The 14,389-nt window shown below is 40.6% G+C and overlaps 1 protein-coding gene across 1 annotated transcript in view; it reads left to right on the top strand.

The window, feature by feature from the left end:
• LOC126100697 (uncharacterized) overlaps nt 1–14,389 on the top strand; it is a 45,853-nt gene that overhangs the window by 21,201 nt on the left and 10,263 nt on the right. Inside the window, exons 4-6 of the mRNA XM_049911312.1 lie at nt 4,112–4,246; nt 7,644–7,769; nt 9,538–9,670. Of these exons, the coding sequence (XP_049767269.1) occupies nt 4,112–4,246; nt 7,644–7,769; nt 9,538–9,670 (394 nt within the window). The remainder of the gene's footprint in view (nt 1–4,111; nt 4,247–7,643; nt 7,770–9,537; nt 9,671–14,389) is intronic.

The following is a 14,389-nucleotide window of genomic DNA, read 5'->3' as shown; positions in this document are numbered from 1 at the left end:
GGGGAAGATCAGTTTGGATTCCGTAGAAATACTGGAACACGTGAGGCAATACTGACCTTACGACTTATCTTAGAAGAAAGATTAAGGAAAGGCAAACCTACGTTTCTAGCATATGTAGACTTAGAGAAAGCTTTTGACAATGTTGACTGGAATACTCTCTTTCAAATTCTAAAGGTGGCAGGGGTAAAATACAGGGAGCGAAAGGCTATTTACAATTTGTACAGAAACCAGATGGCAATTATAAGAGTCGAGGGGCATAAAAGGGAAGCAGTGGTTGGGAAGGGAGTGAGGCAGGGTTGTAGCCTCTCCCCGATGTTATTCAATCTGTATATTGAGCAAGCAGTAAAGGAAACAAAAGAAAAATTCGGGGTAGGTATTAAAATCCATGGAGAAGAAATAAAAACTTTGAGGTTCGCTGATGACATTGTAATTCTGTCAGAGACAGCAAAGGACTTGGAAGAGCAGTTGAACGGAATGGATGGTGTCTTGAAGGGAGGATATAAGATGAACATCAACAAAAACAAAATGAGAATAATGGAATGTAGTCGAATTAAGTCGGGTGATGTTGAGGGTATTAGATTAGGAAATGAGACACTTAAAGTAGTAAAGGAGTTTTGCTATTTGGGGAGCAAAATAACTGATGATGGTCGAAGTAGAGAGGATATAAAATGTAGACTGGCAATGGCAAGGAAAGCGTTTCTGAAGAAGAGAAATTTGTTAACATCGAGTATAGATTTAAGTGTCAGGAAGTCATTTCTGAAAGTATTTGTATGGAGTGTAGCCATGTATGGAAGTGAAACATGGACGGTAAATAGTTTGGACAAGAAGAGAATAGAAGCTTTCGAAATGTGGTGCTACAGAAGAATGCTGAAGATTAGATGGGTAGATCACATAACTAATGAGGAAGTATTGAATAGGATTAGGGAGAAGAGAAGTTTGTGGCACAACTTGACCAGAAGAAGGGATCGGTTGGTAGGACATGTTCTGAGGCATCAAGGGATCACCAATTTAGTATTGGAGGGCAGCGTGGAGGGTAAAAATCGTAGGGGGAGACCAAGAGATGAATACGCTAAGCAGATTCAGAAGGATGTAGGTTGCAGTAGGTACTGGGAGATGAAGAAGCTTGCACAGGATAGAGTAGCATGGAGAGCTGCATCAAACCAGTCTCAGGACTGAAGACCACAACAACAACAACAACCTGAACTGGAAGTCATACATTACAAATCTTAAAAGTTTAGGTTATGTAGCATTTGCATTACAGATAGTATCAGATATTGGAGATGAAAATATCAAAAAAGTTGACTTACTTTTCATATTTTCAATGACTAACATCTTATGGCATCATATTCTGAGCTAATTCATTGAATAAAAATGTGATTGTTGCACAGAAGTTGTGTAAGAAGGATAATATGTGGTATCCATATATCTTATAGACAGCTCCATAGACATGAAAAGCATATATCCATATATCTTATAGACAGCTCCATTAACAGTTGAATATTATTGGACAAATAAAAAAAATCTATTAGCAAGTGTCGGCAGGAGAACACAATATAAAAAAGGAATTGCATATGGCACACTGAAAATAGCATCACAGTACATTTACTCCTTAATGAAGTTTGTAGTTAACAATCCATCACAGTTTGGATGCAACATCAATATTCATAAGTATTATACTAGGAGCACAGATCCACACTACCCATAACTCAGTCTTAATGCGGCATAGAAAGCAGTGAGGTATAAAAGTCTTTAACTGCCTACCCAGTGATGTAAAGAATTTAATGGACAATAAAATTAACTGTAAGCACTGTGTGTGTTTCACACAAGCACAACTTACACATAAATGACCACAATATCTGGCCACTTTGGTCAGAGTCAGTAAAACTGACTCATTCCATATCATTCAGAGAGGTCACAACTATGATCATGGAACATGCAGATAACTAACCTACTTCAAATGAAGCACCTTACTGTCACATATATTAGCAACCCGTCCCTAAGCTGCTTACATTTCTCCATCTTTTCTATAACACTTTGGCCCATGTTTTAAATTTTTTTAAATTATGTAGTTGTGCGGTTCTTATTATGTGTTTGTTCCAGTCAGTTTTAATATTATTTTGAGATACATGTCTCCATGTGTGGTGACCGTAATAACTAATGTGAATCTCAGCAAGACCACAAAGATTTAAAAGGTACTAGATACATAGAAAAACCATACATATTCTCCAGTCAAAAACAGAAATATTCTCTGGCACTGCAACTGTTAGACAACAAAAAACCACATATCACGAAGACTAAAAATAGTAATATTAAAAAATTCAATCACAGTTTTTAAAAGTGCCTTGATTTAACCATTGTATATTTAGGTAAGAGAGCTAATTTATCAAGAATTGTGCCACTACACTGCCAAGTTACAGAAAACTGATTTATTCTTTTCTTTGTCCTATAGGCTCTGCAGTATTCATTAGTTAACTACTTGGTTCTCTTTCTTCAGTCCCTTTTAGTTTTCTATATCTTCTGTTTACTGGCATGTCTATTCCACCCACCCCCTCCCCACAATCTCTTTCATATATAGCGCACTTAGCTTTCCACTCTTATTAACTCTTGTTAGTTTTGTCAGTAATCTCTGGCTTGTTTATTACCCATTTTCCACTTCTATGCTCTTAGCTTTTCAAATCTCATCTGCAGCAGTCCCCAAAAATCCAACTTCCTTCTCATTCCATCCAATAAGTCTCCCCTAACCCATGATTCTGGGAAAGTTTTTCAAACTCTCCTCACTTCCTAAACCTCACCAGTCCTTTATCTTCATACTTATTCCTTCTCCTTCAAGCCTTCTGCCAGAATCAGAAGCCACTGGCTCCAAAATCTTGGAAATTTCCTTACTTTTGTATGTGTCTGTTCTCCAGCGGCTGCTTGGCGAGCAGATTTTTTTTTTCTTCCTCAGTCAAATCTATAATAATGTAGTGTGTGTGGGGTGGCCTAAAAGTTATAACAGACTTCTGTCATATACTCAAATATGTTTCTGAAAGTCTTTTTTTATATAGAAAAAAGGAATTTACATTTTATGAAAAGCATGATCATAAGAAAATCAAATGATAAGAAGTGAAAACATGTGGAAAATAATTTTTTTCCCATTTTTATAAAACTGATGAATTCAAGAGTTTATGGATAACTAATAGAATCCACTACCTGGTAAAATATATGCTGGTACCAATTTCAAATCCCAGAATGATGATCCTGAGTTTGGCATATAGTAAAAGTCAGAACATCCAATTTGCAGAGCCATGTTTAATTTTCTCCCCTAGCTGTGTGCATTTGAGCTAGTATGCCATGTTTAATGTTGATGACATGTTAAACCTTAGCCTTCCCATTTTTTAAAGAATATAAATGAGAAAATATGTGTATATATCTAAAAACAAAGATGATGAGACTTACCAAACAAAAGCGCTGGCAGGTCGATAGACACACAAAGAAACACAAACATACACACAAAATTCAAGCTTTCGCAACAAATGGTTGCTTCGTCAGGAAATATGTGTAGTTAGTCGTACATGTTACAAGCTAAAACTTAGTATGAATTGTATTGAAAGAAGATATCTGATTCATTGACACTTTGGTAAATGGAAATAATCTTTGAAAATAGAAGGATAAATCATCCAAAAAGAGAAACAGGTCATACATAGGAAAGAAACTGAGAACAGCAACAGCAGAGATTCTTGTGAACACCTCCTTGTTATCTTTTTATAATGGATAATGTGTATCTCTTGAGCCTTATAATTTTGTTTGATTCAGTTACGCTATATTTATTTTGCTGGTGATCTAATAAAGAATAAAATTTATAATTTTTTGATTATTTCTCTTGACAATAGTTCTATCAGTATTTAATTATAATGGCTCTTCTTAGATATGGGATAAATAACAAGAGTTTTGATAGAAATTTCAGCAGAAGATTTGTCTTATACATTTCTCGTGTTTCTCGTAGCTATATTAAGATTTTTAATTTAATATGCAAAGAAACTATACTTCTCTGGAATAATTCAGGCACTTTTGTTTCTTCTCTTTTTGTCATTCACATATCACATACTTGAGGAAATATTGCTCCTTGTTTCAGGGCAGTAACCGAGGATCTTGTTAGAAGAGCTGAAAAAGCTGGCTTCAAAGCACTTGTTCTGACTGTTGATGCACCGATGTTTGGAATACGCGATGCAGACATTCGTAATAAATTCTCTCTTCCTCCACACCTGATGTAAGTACAGAGCGTATCGCAACAATCTGATATTCATATCAAATGAATGAAATTTTCTAAATGATAACACTATCACCATTTATCTTTCCTTTCTGTTTTATTCTGGATACTATTGCAATTTTCACTCTGTATCCATTTTCAAATGATACATTATTATGCTATGGTACTCACATTGCATGCTGCCACTCATGTCAAGAACATGATGTGCAACATCATATTAACATCCGTTCAAATCAGCATCTGTAAATTGAGAGCTAATGCTAGTTTGATATACCATATAAGTGGTGTTGACATGATGTTTTCTAACTTTTCCAACTCAGATGCCCACTTTAACAAGCCCATTTTTTTTACACAGGAAATAATTCTTCAAAAAAGTGTAGCAGTTATTTCTTTTATTTTGTAAAGAAAAAAGTCCGAGTGTATCACTTCAAAAGCAAGGAAAAAATTCTATTTTGCGTGTGTAAAGTGACCGTAATGTGGGAGAATATGTTGTTAATGAATTTGAACTCTTTCACTGCTTTTATTAATTAGTCATGTGCATACATACCAGCACCATATACATGGCACTCACAGGATGTTCCCGTTGCTAATCTTTTTTAAGCCTGTACCCTTCCATTTAATCTTGTGAAGAGCTGCTACTTTCAGCCTATGTTTCTATAACTCATTGGTCATATTCTGCAAACTTCCTGGCCTGTACAGGTTGTTTACCTTCCAGGTTATAAAAGAGAAGTCCAATGTCTCAGTGTGTCTGATTCTAGTTGAGACAGTCATGATTCTGAGGCTTCTGTAGAGTCTCTTGACCCATCTATCTTTTGCGTGAGTGGGGAGGGGGGGGGGGGGGGGGGTAATCCCAGCGCAGATCTTAACCTGGAAGTCAAGTGGCATAAAGTTTAGATGCCCATCCCCTAGAGACATTTGTCTTCTCCACAGCTTTTGACTCATCCATGGGTTGTTTTGATCCACCTCGATTATTTTATTTCCTCGGTACCCACTACATCCAGTGAGCGTTCCTCAATCCATCACCTCAGGAGGTGCCCTATTGGGGGCTAGCAACCGCACACAGTAAATAGTAAGATAATTTAAATGACCTACCAAGAATTACTACAGATCTCATATCAAAATTTTAATGGATATTGGAATTCTTACACTCACTTCATACAATCAATTTTGTTGCTAACAATAAAAATCAGTTTTGAACTTAACTGTGATGTACACAAAAAACAAAAATAATTTTCATGAAGACTTGCATTCTTGTCTAGGGTTCCGAGTGGAGTGATGAACTTCAGCACATAGGTATTTGACAAGCTCCCATCTAATGTAAAGCAAGAAACCGTGAATCCTACCTGCTCAAAAGAAAATTAAAAACATATTTCACTAGCCACACTTTTTCACAGATTATTTGATTATATCGATTCATGGATTGAAGAGTTCTGGTAGCAACATGGCAAGTAGCAAAAGCTACATGATGAGTATTAATGTATTGGAAACAGAACTCAGTATTTACATATGTATCTATTTCCTTTGGAAAGCATCAATACAATCAAGTAAATATTATGCAATCGACAGCACATAATAAACAGCTATTTATTATAGCTGAGGAGGCAGAAGCTTTTTCTCGGTAGCAGCTTTCTTTCCAATTTACTTGATTACATTTAGCTGGCATAATCATAACAACATTAAGTAGTGCAGTGACAGTTTATTGTTAACAAAGTATACAAATTGAGGTTCTAAAATTTGCTCATCTTATTTTAATGTTGATCTTGACTCATTTCACACCCCTAAAGCTTGTCCTCCTTGATGGGATCTACAGAACATGATGGACGGATAGCGAAGTGTGATATGACATTTTTATGAAATGATGTATCACATTTCCAGGCTTCCTTGACAAAGAAAGATGTTTGTGATGTTTATTGGTAATTATGTGTCAGCGCATCCCACTGTGGGAGACATTGTTACAGTTTGTGTAGCTGGGAGAATATCTTGAACCTATCACATCTTCAAGGCAGGATGGGTGAGTGTTTCTGGCTGCTGTATGGGGCCATTTGTTTCCTGGTATCATGGATTCAAGGTGTCTAGAAGACAAGCAGAAAAAGAGAACAGATCATGGCTGGAATAGAAACCATGACAAATGACCATCAAATTGGCTTGTGTAGATAAAATTCTTGTCTTGATTTTGTCCAAGCAACATCAGTTTAAAAAAGAAAATCAGCAACTCTCTTTGTACTGTTTTTGCAAGAGAAAGTATGAATACAGAAGGTTTAACGTTCAGTCATTTACATCATTCAAGTTGCTTGGAAGACCTTTTAGCACCCACCCATGCACGAGGTGATGAAGTCCAGTGAAGAATGATGTATCACTGTTGGCAAACACCAAGAAACTGGTGTACCTGGACGTGCAGTTCATGGCAGTCTTGTCATATTATTTCTAGATACAATAGTTTACAAGTTGACTTAATATTGTTTAATCTGATTATACAAAAAATAAATTTTCATTTGCAGGAAGACTGAGGTTTAATGCCCCTTAAACAGAAATTTGCAGTTGCTGCCTTGTTTGTTTAACTTGTCCTCCTTCTGGACCACAATTCTTTGCAGTATTGCCTGTTTTTCCACCCATGCTTATTCTCAAATGCTTCTGATTGCACTGGATAGCTCGAACTTTCTAGTCATCTATCCATAATACTTTTCTTCCTGTAATTGTCCAGAAGTCTAGATAGTGGTCTTAAATTAAAGAGGACTAACTTAACTAGAAAAACTGTGAAGAGCACAGGATAGAGAAACTCGAAGGCAAGGTGACAAGTATACTACATCATTATTGCAGTGTAGCAACCCTGAAGTAGGGTGAGGAAAATCTGTTGTTAGCAGAAACCAAAATAAGTTCTTACTGCCATTAATGTGTTAATCTGCCCGCCCTTGATAGCTGAGTGGTCAGTGGGATGGAATGTCGTACCTAACGGCCCTGGTTCGATTCCCGGCTGGGTCGGAGATTTTCTCCGCTCAGGGGCTGGGTGTTGCGTTGTCTTTATCATCGTCATTTCATCCCCATCGACACACAAGCCGCCAAAGAGGCATCAATTTGAAAGACTTGCACCAGGCGAATGGTCTACACGATGGGAGGCCCTAGCAACACAGCATTTCCATTTCCATGTGTTAACCTGCCTTTCGTCTTTTTCTGTCTTTGCTATAGACAGCTGCAATGCATTTGTAATGTTTTTTTTTCAGTTCATAAAATTGTCAATGTAATACTCATTTTATTTTGACTCAAATAAAGATATAGATAATATGCTGCTAAATATTGATTTTATCAAATATAATTATGCTACTACTTCAATTCAGTGAAATGGGTTTAATTCTGCAAAATTGCTGAACAATACCTCTTCACACTTGTTTCTCGGTTTCAGGTTGGCTAACTTTAGAGGAGTGTTTGCTGACAGTGTTCAGTCATCTGGTGGCTCGGGGATTAATGAATATGTCAAAAACATGTTTGACGCATCATTAACTTGGAATGATGTTAAGTGGCTGAAAAGGCAAGTTATTTTGCAACTCTGTTTGTTGTTCTTTGGGAATAAATTGTAAGGTGTTTAGTTGAGTTAACAGTGCAGAAGCATTGATCACTGTTAATCAATTAAATTTAGGAACTTGCTGTTTTGAATAAACATTCTCACACTTTTTTTTGTAACCACATCTCTTTCAGAAAGAAATTTAGCAGCTGTTTTATAATCGATCCAAAATTTATCACAGTCAGAGCGTTGTTCTGGCCCCACATTGTAGTAAGGCTGTGTGATTTTATTTTGCTGTTTATCTTTGGCTCATACCAATGCATTCCCATAAAATTTGGATACTTTCTGTTGAATCTGACATTGCCATTAGCAGTACACAACATCGTGCACGAAAAGTAGAGTTCAAGTTAAAGAGGGCATTCTGAATTTGTTATATAAGTTTATAAGAAAAGCAGCTTCCACAATTTAGCACCATCTAAATTTTCAAGCAAGTGATTATGTCTGTTCAAGTTATATTAAACTCTAATCTTTATCAAAATTGTGGGACATCCAGCAGAGGGAGATAGTCATGTAACTGCAAGTTTTAAGTTGTTTGCAGTGCTGCTGCTATGGCAGACACAATAGTTTTTTTTGTCTTCAAATCATATATAACAATTTGAAATATTTGTTATATCTGTCTTAATTAAAATAAAATATAGCAGATGAAAACCTTGGTCTACATGCACTTTCAGATTTGATGTTGTTAACATTTGTTATTAGGTTTCACGAAAAGGAACTTTGAAACCACTTATGAATTCCAGCAGCAAGGTATTTTAGTGTGAAGCTTTTTCTCATTACTATGTGTAATGTAGATGAAAGACAAACATTTGCTTTTTGAGAATATTGCAAATCACCTTTTCTGTCATCAGTTCATTTTAATATGATTCTCTCTAATTCTTTCCATAATGTTTGTTTATTGCTTCACCATGTATGCCACCTTATTATGTAAAGTTTGAAACATATCCAGTACATGGAAATAAAAGTATGAGTTGCAGTGAAGACATTGATCATTATGTCATTGTATTGTTTCTCACTCTTATGATGCAGTATCAGTTTGTTCTTGAAAATACATACGCCAAAGATTCTCACTTAACAAATTCCACACCACACAAACATACATTTGTTGTGTAATGAATTAATTCTGTATTTCACCATTACTGAACATTTTACTTGCCTGACTAAACAGATGAAAGTGTGCTTCAACCATCAGCAGCATCATATCACTACCCACAGGGTCTCGATAATAATTATTTAGTTAGATGGTCATCACAAACAAAATATTGCACAATCATCACTTTATATGGATGCAATTTTAGGTTTTGTAATTGAATTTTCTTTCAGTTCACCAGGAGGCAATTAGTGTATTTGATTGCTGGGCAAATATGATTGTGTATGCATATATGTGAAAATAGTTCAACATACTACTGAGTTATGGCGGGAGTGTGCCCACGATGACACGCAGTGCACTATCATAAAACTCAACAATGTGTTCTCATGGCTCATCTGTTGTTACAGGCATTTCCACAAGAAATGGTTGATGCACAGTATCCTACAGCAACCGTATAATCAAAACAGTATCATCAACATAGTCATTCGTTCTCTTCTCATACCTACCCATTTCGCGCAGCCAATGGCACTACCAACTCTATGAACTCCCCATACCTTTTTGCTTTGTACCGTAATTGCATAACACTGCTAGCTTCATAATGTATGAATGACATTTACTAGCCTGATTACAACTTGTTTGGATTTTCAGCATCACATCATTGCCCATTGTAGTGAAAGGAATTTTAACAGCAGAGGATGCAGTTATGGCTGTTGACAGTGGTGTAAATGCAATACAGGTTTCCAACCATGGAGCTCGACAACTAGACTGTACTCCAGCACCTGTGAGTCTTTCAAGTATTTATGTCTAATAAATTAATCACATTTCTGTGTAGTCTACATATTTGAATGCATTTCGTAATGTGAACGTTTTTATAGATCCTTACACAAACTCAAGTTACTTATTTTAAAGCTTGTCTGTGACAAATTCTCATACAGTTTTATATGTCACTGGAGATGCTCTCTACTGACAATAGCACCTCTTAAAAACTGAATGTGTTCTTGAGATATATCAGCTGTAATTTCACATTACACTTTTGTAAATTAAAATGTGTTGCTATTTCCAATGTCATTCTACACTCATGAGCACCTGAGTTATACATACCTAGCCAGTAACATGTAGCATGCCCTTTTGCTGTCATGAGTACAATTACTTGTCATGGCACAGACTTCACTCCCGACACATGACCAGTCAAGCACTGCCTGAAACTCATGGCAAATGGTTGAAGTTGGGTTCAAACACCTGCACGTTTGGGGATTTTCCTCAAACTATTTGTATACAGAAGTGACCAAGTAAGTCACTTCATCAAAAGTACAGTGTCCCGTATATGTGGTGTGTGGGTTCTGAGGCAGAAATCAAAAGAATGAGAGAACACAATCATCAAGAGAAATATTGTATTCTGTTCAACTTTCGTACTGAGCGTACTTTCTGAAATCTTATACAAGTCCTTGGAAAAGCCAGGATTAGTTACACACTTTAACAGTTCACTATACAGACATAAACATAAGTCTTGAAGTCAATTCCACTTTCATAGAGAAAGTTGTGACTGCACTATGACCATCTTCAACTGCTGCTAACTGGAGCTACACAACAAATGGGCAAGAACTCGGTTAGAACTGCAGTTGGAGGGTCTCTTATCCATGTGATCTTTAGTGCCTGTGGTGCCTCACCTCAGAGAGCATGACACACATGCAGCACATGGCTAGGTAGCACTGGTCACTGTCAGAGAACAGCAGGAGCCTCCTAGTGCTGACCTCTGTACACAAAATATTGCCCCCTGTGCAGATTCAGCTGGCTATGAGGCTACATGTACCAGTTGAGAATGATGGTGTGATGCACTGTCTTGCTGCAGATAAAGGTCTCCCGTAGAATACAATAGGCTAGGCTGTTTCAGCCTGCGTGTCCACCCAGGGGCAGTTGGCCAGACATGGGCACTGGTGTGCAGTACAATTGTATATACCAATGACCAAATAAAGAGCCCGTGGGTGCCCAAGCAGCTCGCGCATGCACAGCCTGCATACAATACAGCTGTCTAGCAGGAAGGACACTACCTGCTCCTGTCTAAGAGCATAATGAGATGGGGGAAGGCAGGTACCCTTGCCCTATACGGCGGCATTGAAACAGCCTGCCGTAGGTGGATGTACAGATCAGCATGATTGGAGAGTAAATTTTCTGTGCTACTTGCCCGTGGGAGATGATGGCACATGTATTGAGGTTCAAATTCATCCCATTTATACATCTCCTGTTGAGAATATTTCTACTACCTGTCTGAATGGTGAACTAATGGCAAGTGAGATGCATTCCCTCAAATGGTTTTCAATTTACACTTAGCCTACAGCCTTTTTTTCCATATTTTGAGCTCCAGTGATGGTGTTCCTGTGCCCAAGCTAATCTCTTCATGTGGTAAGCAGAGGCAGGGCTCGTCACCACACTCATAGCAATCAACTTCGCTCATGAAGCCCCACTTCCTGACATTCGCCTTGCATCAGGACACTCCTACATTCAATCAATTTAGTGTTTTCTGTGTCATGTACAGCAGATGAAAGCCCACAGCAGACTTGTCTTTGATGTTCTCCCACCCCTTTCGATTAATGAATTTCCTCATAGCTACATTTGGCAAGTTCCAGGTGCTGTAAATTGCTGTCTTTGTGCATATGAAGCTCCTATTTAATCTCAACCCAGCTTTTTGTGGTTTGTATCCGAACAGAGGCAGAGGTTGTCTGTGATTAATCTCCTAATTTTGGTGCTGTGTATTCTGCTGCAGAGAAGAATGCTGCCAGTGCAGATGTAGGGACACATTTGGCTGTGAGCCCCAGGCAATGCCAGTAAACTTACAGATGATGTTCTTGTTATAACCTTTAATTCACTTAAAATTTGCGTGGATATACAAACATAGAAACAATAGTGAGTTTCATACTACCAACTCCGTATCTGTCACTCAACTGCCGTGCCGTGACATGCGGCCGGCGCCGTTCATAGCTAGATGGCACTCCTGCGCTCAGCCGAGCTGCTGAGCGCCTCTATCGCCGTGTACGCGTACTGACGTAGTGGCACTTTTAAATCTCGTGGCACTGTCACAACACTTTTCCCCCTTGAAAAAAAAAGACACTCACTTCCTTGGAGACACGGACAGTGCGGAGACATCCATGGCCTCTTGGGAGACCCCGAGAAGATTCCACAGAGAAACACGAGAATATGGTCGAAAATATCCAGGACGGCAGCTTGTGCATGGAACGTGCCTCCTGGACGAGATGATGGGTGAAAACTCCGGAGCAGCATCCATAGGAGTTGTGGACCTGTGGGTGTGCTCCAGCGAGATGGGTCCCGGAGAAGGCGGCGTCGCGACTGTGGCCGGTTCCGGCGTACTCGGAAGTGGCAGCGACGTTGGCTGCAGCAACACGCACGGGAGATCGGTAGCAGCAACAGGACTGGCTTCTCGGGCTGGTGGAGGCGAAAGAAGGGGCGGTGGCACCGGCGTGGCCACCACTCATGGGCGCATCTGGTCGTAATGGCGAACAACCATGCCGTCGTCCGTACGTATTTCACAAAGCCGGCGGCCGCGAAGAACCTTGACCACCCCTGGAATCCATTTAGGGTGAGATCCATACCCTCGTGCCCACACGTCGGCGCCCACCGAGTATTTTCCCGCACTAGGGGACACAGTACTAGGCCTGACAGGGTGATGCAGGTGCAGTAGAGTGCGCGGATGGCGGCCATGCAGGAGTTCAGCAGGGCTGCGATCATCCAGAGGCGTGAAGCGATAAGAACTCAGAAATTGCAACAGAGCGTCATCGGTAGAAAAATCAGTAAGGAATTTTTTCATCTGGCTTTTGAAAGTGCAGACAAGGCGCTCGACCTCCCCATTCGATTGGGGATGGAAGGGCGGTGCTGTAACATGATGAATCCCTTGTCCAGTACAAAAATCACGGAAGGCCTGCGAAGAGAACTGAGGGCCGTTGTCCGTGACAATCGTGGATGGAAGACCTTCTAGTGCAAAGATTTTGGACAAAGCCAGCGTTGTCGCCGCAGTGGTGGGCGACGGACATCGAACAACAAACGGGAACTTCGAGAAGGCATCAATCAACAGTAGCCAATAAGTGCCGAGGAAGGGGCCGGCAAAGTCAGCGTGCACCTGTTCCCATGGTTGCGCCGGATCAGGCCACGGAGAGGGCATTGTACGGGGTGCAGCCAGTTGTTGAGCACACTGACCACACGCAGCGACCATGTGGGTGATGTCCGAATCGACACCGGGCCAATAAACATGCCTGCGGGCCAGGGACTTAGTCCGAGAAATCCCCCAATGGCCTTCATGCAATAGTTTGAGAACATCTTTGCGAAGAGAAGCTGGCACCACGACCCGTGGAGATGCGCCATCCGTGGCCAAAAGAACAACACCCTCACGAACAGACAGACGAAGGCGCAAGGCATGGTAGTTGCGAAGGGGATCCGATGCCCGGCCCTTGGTCCTGTCCGGCCAACCCCATTGAACAAAACCGATCACCTGACGCAGGACCGGGTCCCACGCAGTAGCCGAGGCGACCTGCGAACCTGTAAGCGGAAAACCCTCGATCGCACGACGTTCTTCCTCATCAATGTGGAAACAGAGCAGTTCATCTCGATCGAAAACCGGGTTGGGGCCCATTGGCAAACGCGTCAGCGTTGGCGTGCTGGGCCGTGGGGCGATAGTGAATCTCATAGTGAAAACGAGACAAGTATAAGGCCCAACGTTGCAGGCGGTGAGCTGCCTTATCCGGAAGTGACGCCGAGGGGCTGAACAGAGAGACCAGTGGCTAGTGGTCGGTGATGAGGTGAAACTTAGAACCATACAAAAAAACACTGAACTTTTTTAGAGCATAAATAATAGCGAGCGCCTCCTTTTCGATTTGAGAGTAACGCCGTTGGGCATCGTTGAGGGTCTTGGAAGCATAGACGATGGGTCGTTCCGACCCATCCTCATACCGATGGGCGAGAACAGCCCCTAGGCCATACTGTGACGCGTCAGTCGCCAGAACCAAGTGCTGACCCGGACGGAATGTGGCAAGACAAGGCGCCGACTGCAAATGAGCCTTCAGGTGGACAAAAGCCTGCTCACACTCGTCGGACCAACAGAAAGGAACGTTTTTGCGTAACAGCTGATGCAGAGGATGAGCCACCGCCGCCGCGGATGGAATGAATTTGTGATAATAAGCAATCTTGCCTAGAAACGCTTGAAGTTCTTTGACCGTAGACGGCCGGGGTAGAGCGGTAATGGCCGCAACGTGCTGATGTAGAGGATGTATACCCTCACGGGACAAGTGGAAACCAAGATACACAATGGAGGGTTGGAAGAACTGTGACTTGTCCAGATTGCACTTCAACCCAGCCGAATGCAGAACCCGAAATAATGAACGCAAATTGCGAAGGTGCTCCTGAGTGGAGGCCCCCGTGACAACAATGTCATCCAGGTAGTTGATGCAGCCAGGAACGGAAGCTGTGAGCTGTTCCAAAAACCGCTGAAAAATGG

This window comes from Schistocerca cancellata, chromosome 9 (genome assembly GCF_023864275.1).
Source record: "Schistocerca cancellata isolate TAMUIC-IGC-003103 chromosome 9, iqSchCanc2.1, whole genome shotgun sequence".
In the NCBI taxonomy this organism is placed as follows: Eukaryota; Metazoa; Arthropoda; class Insecta; order Orthoptera; family Acrididae; genus Schistocerca; species Schistocerca cancellata.
This window is presented reverse-complemented; position numbering and strand designations above follow the sequence as displayed.